Genomic DNA, 5,138 nt, shown 5'->3' with positions numbered 1-5,138 from the left:
ATGGCAATATCCCGATTAACTATCGGCGGTGGGCGTCTAGCAACAGAGCAAGTAAAAGAAGATAGAACGCACACAAGCCACACCCAGGTTGGAGATATTTGGAGATCTATTCAGGGTAGTGATGATTGGAATGGCATGCTTGACCCCATTGACCCATTTCTCAAAGCAGAGATACTCAGGTATGGTGATTTTGCACAGCAGTGCTATGATTCGTTTGACAACACTTGTTCTTCAAAATACTATGGAAATTCTAAGCGCAGCAAAAGTTCGCTAGGGAGTAGATTGGAACTGCTCAGAAGTGGGCGTGGTTATCAGGTAATCAGATATATTTATGCCAATACTGCTGTGTTAAAGTCGTTTTTCAAGCCGAAATCCGGGTATAGTGGTGCTTGGATGGGATATATTGCTGTTTGCACAGACCCAAAAGAGATAAAGAGATTGGGAAGACGGGATATAGTTGTTGCATGGAGGGGAACTGAAACATCTCAAGAATGGATGCAAAATATGAAGGATATATTAGTTCCTGGTACCTTATCTCAGAGTACACAGTGTCCCGACATACAAACAACTTTCAAACCAGGTGTTCAAATAGAGAAGGGATTTTTGAGCTGTTATAACTCTGTATATGGAGACTCTGTGAGATCTAGACATAGTGCAAGAGATATTGTGGTGAGCGAAATAGCAAAGTTGTTGAATGAGTACAAAGATGAAGAAGATGCGAGCATCACATTCACTGGACATAGTTTGGGAGCTGCCTTAGCAACTCTAAGTGCATATGATATCAAACTGATTATCCTGAAAGAAAATGATAGGAAATCAATACCTGTCACAGTTTTTGCCTTTGCTTCTCCACGTGTAGGAAATCTAGCCTTTTCCCAACATTTGCAGGAGATCGGCGTTAAGGTGTTGCGCTTGGTAAATACATGGGACCTGGTTCCCAAAGTTCCTGGAGTTTTTCTCAACGAGAAAATGGGATGGCTTACCAGATTCTTGCATTGGCTTCCATGGACATATGTTCATGTGGGAGTCCCCATTACTTTGGACAGTAGCAGCTCTCCAGTGCTGAAGAAATCGTATAATCCAGCCAGTTTCCACAATTTAGAGGTTTATCTCCACTTGCTTGATGGGTTTCAAGGAAATAAAAAGCTGCCTTTCAAACCATCTGGAAGAGATCCAGCTTTGGTCAACAAGTACTCCGACTTGGTGATTGAAAAGCTTCAAATCCCTTCTAACTGGTGGGTAAGGAGGAATAAAGAGATTGTAAAGCGGATAGACGGGTTATTGGTATACTTCCTACGACTCCCACTCCTGTTCCCCTAACTCATCGTCTCCTCTATATGCGCCCCAATAATTCCAATTCACTCCCAGTTTATAACTCATCAAATTGTAATTTTTAAATTCTCGCTTCTTCCTAAAATTCTTATAGAATGTACTACGGTTAGACATTCTTTGGGTGCGTTACTTTTTTTTGAGTGTAAAGCTCCACTATATAAATGTAATTGTCTATATTGAAATGCTCCTGGTTGTGTATGTAAGCTAGATGATATGGCCTGGAAGTAGATTAGTTATAAGTTCTAGAGGACCTTTTGAAGTTGGATGCTTTCAAGACTAAGGTCAGATCTGGCTACTTAATTCATTTTGGCTACTCAAAATTTTTTGGAGTAATTTGCGGAACTAGTGGCATTATAGATATTCAACTTTATTTCATATCTTTAAATAATCATTTTTATTATTTTAATGTACAATATTTTAAATTTCTTTTTTCTTCTATTAAATTATTAACATAATTCAGCTGTGTATTCTTATATTTAATTATCATTCATTTGTATTTTTATTATAATTCATTCTCCTTGTTTCCAATTCAATAGGAATGATAATTGAACTCAATTATGAAAACAGAACACAAAAACCACAGAACTGGCTGGAAATTAGAGCGTTGATGAATACAGGCTCGGACATTTATTTTATAGATAAAAATGCGCTGATGCATACAAGATCAGGCATTCATTTTATAGATAAAAATGCATTAAATGTTTGGTACAACTGTGCATGGTGTTAGCTGGACTTTAAATGTAATATGTGAGGATAGCATGGTGAAAACATGGCATATTGAAGGCTACACGGGGCAGGTTCACCTGAAGTAAGTGTGGCACACAGATCTATAACTAATTTGTTTTAACATCTATTCATAAATGAATTATATTATTTATTTGAAATAACCTCTCATAATATAAAAAAGATGGCTCTCGTCCTAAGTCTTTGTTAGGTACTCATGTACAATCATTTATTCAAATAATATAATTGTTAGAATTCACTGTAATGCCCCCAAAATGTTGACCATTAGATAGCATGTGGCTACTCATAAGCCTAAGAGGCTTCTAAGAACTACAAAACTTAGTCTCACTTGATGCCTTTGCAAAAATATTTGCTAGTTGATCTTCTCTCTTTCAATATTGAAGATGAATCGCCTATTGTTGGATGAGATGTCTAATATAATGGCTATAGATCTCTATATGTTTTGTTTAAGCATGAAACACTGTATTCTTAGACAACAATATGTAATTTTGACTATCACAATGAAGTAAATAAGGTCCTTCTTGATGTTGCTCTAGGACTACTAGAATAGCTCATAACCAACTTATTTATTTTGCTTCTTTATTTGATGTAGTATATTTAAACGCTATAGTAGATAAAGCAATAGTAGATTTCTTCTAACTACACCATGAAATGAGACTAGAACCAAGAGAGAGAACATAAACTATAGTTAATTTTTTATCATTTGCACAACCTACCCAATCTAGTTCTAAATAATTGATGTCCCTTCGAAGAATAATAAACACCCATAGTCAAAGTACCTTGCACATATCTATGTATTGTCTTTGCTCTCATCTAATGTGGAACCTTAGAAGAACTCAATAACTTTAAAACTATACCAAATGTAAAAGAAATATTTGGTTGATTGTGAGTCCAATACACCAAACTACCAACCAAATACCTACATAAGGTAGGATCAACATCGTCACCTTCCATATCCTTGGTCAACTTCAATTTTGGAGCAAGTCTTCCATCCTATAGAAACACTCTTACAATCTTGCATCCTAAACTTTCTCATCAACCCTAGGTAATACATTGTTTGAGAGAGGTAGATTACATCATCTTTTTGCCATACCTAGATGCCAAGAAAGTAATGTAGAAAATCAAGATTTGTCATCTCAAACGTATCCTATGAATTTAACTTTATGTCATTTCTTTTCTTCTTATTATGGAGTGTGATAATGAGACCATCAACATAAAGGACAATAATTATTATTCTACCTTCATCAAATTCTTTTGCATACAAACTTGGATTAAGAGAACTATTATTGAAGCCACGAGTTTGGAAATATTTTTCAATCTTAGCATACGAAGCCCTTGGAGCTTGCTTCAGGAGTGGTTGCAAACGATATTCTAAAGGCATATTCTCATTGTTTATTTGAGACTACTTTGTTCCATTTGCAGAAGTTTCATTTTGAATTTTCAGAAAAATAAGAGTCTTTTGCCATGCCTGTGTGTCTTCATTTTCCCCTACAACGTGAGTCTTTCTTTATGTAGATTGTGATGTGATTCCCAATGCAATTGAACGAGACATTTTTATAGCATAAGTACAGATTCCAAATCGTTTGTTGTTGTGTGAAAGGAATTTTGTTTCCCAGCTTGCCTCTATGACCAAATAACTTCTTATTTCTTTCATTTTGTGAGGTTCGTTTCTCAAAAGGAGTTTAGACCTTGGTTCGTGGCCATTGTTGGAAGAATGCAACATAGTTACCATTGTGAGTATCTATAGAAATAAGAAGTTGCCATCTTATTTCTATTCATATTGTGAGTCTCTTACATAGCATTATGATCTAGATGTTTCATGAGTTTTTGATTAAGATAAATGGGTTTTATAGTGACCCGAAACTCAAATCTATCCAGAAAATATACAGATTTAACTAGAAAATAACCAGCAACTAAACAACAACAAAAATAGGTGACTCATCTTAGCAATTCATACCACAAAAAACACAATGGAAAAAAGAAACATCAGCCAAAAACAACTAAGTAAGAGCTTTCAAAAGCTCAACATTCTCCTGGATCGCTCTGTTATTGATCTCCTGGAGTTCTTCCATGATGAACCTCAAACTACCTCTTTCCTATTTTTTTCTCCTGGTCTTGGTAGAGGGCCTCGTAGATGTGTGCATATCCTAAATTTTCTTGTCCAAGTTAATGCATGAGGATAGTTCGGATTTGGCCATATGAAATTTCTGCAAGGCGATTTCCTCATTAACTCTTTTGAAGCATTCAACACTGTTATGCATTGCCTCATTACTAACCTCCACAAAGAACTTAAGTTTGTCGTTTAAATACTAGATTTCATTCCCCAACCTAGCAATCCTAGCCTCATTTTTTGTCTTCATGACCTTAATATCTTCCATTATTTTTCGGGACAGCTTCAGGAGTTTATCAGTTTTATCAGGTGCCGGATTCTCGGTGAAAGAGTCCACAATATCCTTGATCCCTTGTTTCAGGAAATTAATTTTACCAAAAACCCATCAGAATAATTTCTCTTGATTAGCAAACAAATTGCCCAAGAGCTTGGCAACATCCATTTCATCACATTTAATCTCATTGGGGTCCACATTAAGAGGAATATCAAGTTTAATTTCATTTTCCCATTTTCCTTGAATCTCCTCCTTTTTTCCAGTCTTCTACTTTTTAGGATTTTGTGGGCCCAAATATTTGGGGTGAGACATAGGGGATTTAAACTTTTTCGCTACCCATCTAGGTGGATCTTTCCTACTACTATTTGTGCTAGGTGTGGGCTTCTATGAGTGACACTCATCCACCTAGGGCTTATATTCTAAATCATCCAAAACATGGATGTCATTCTAGTCCATAGCAATTCTACCTTCCACCTCACTAAACTCTGTATCTAAAACATCAGGCACCTCTTGACTGGCTAAGGATTTAGGGTTTCTCAGAGAAGAGCAGGGTTTAACCTCATGAGCCTTAGTGAATTCCATAACCAGGAGGATTAACCCCTCATGCAGAATTGGGTTTTCCTCATTCTCAAAATGCTTATAAATGGAATTCTCAAGATAAGACAACAAATAAAATGA

The 5,138-nt window shown here is 36.1% G+C and overlaps 1 protein-coding gene across 1 annotated transcript; it reads left to right on the top strand.

The window, feature by feature from the left end:
* Window positions 1–1,320, top strand: LOC131056741 (phospholipase A1-Igamma2, chloroplastic-like). The gene has a single exon (XM_057991002.2). It carries the CDS (start codon window positions 1–3, stop codon window positions 1,318–1,320), a length of 1,320 nt encoding a protein of 439 aa, XP_057846985.2.
* Window positions 1,321–5,138: the final 3,818 nt, after the last annotated feature.

Source organism: Cryptomeria japonica, chromosome 9 (genome assembly GCF_030272615.1).
Source record: "Cryptomeria japonica chromosome 9, Sugi_1.0, whole genome shotgun sequence".
Lineage (NCBI taxonomy): Eukaryota > Viridiplantae > Streptophyta > Pinopsida > Cupressales > Cupressaceae > Cryptomeria > Cryptomeria japonica.
This window is presented reverse-complemented; position numbering and strand designations above follow the sequence as displayed.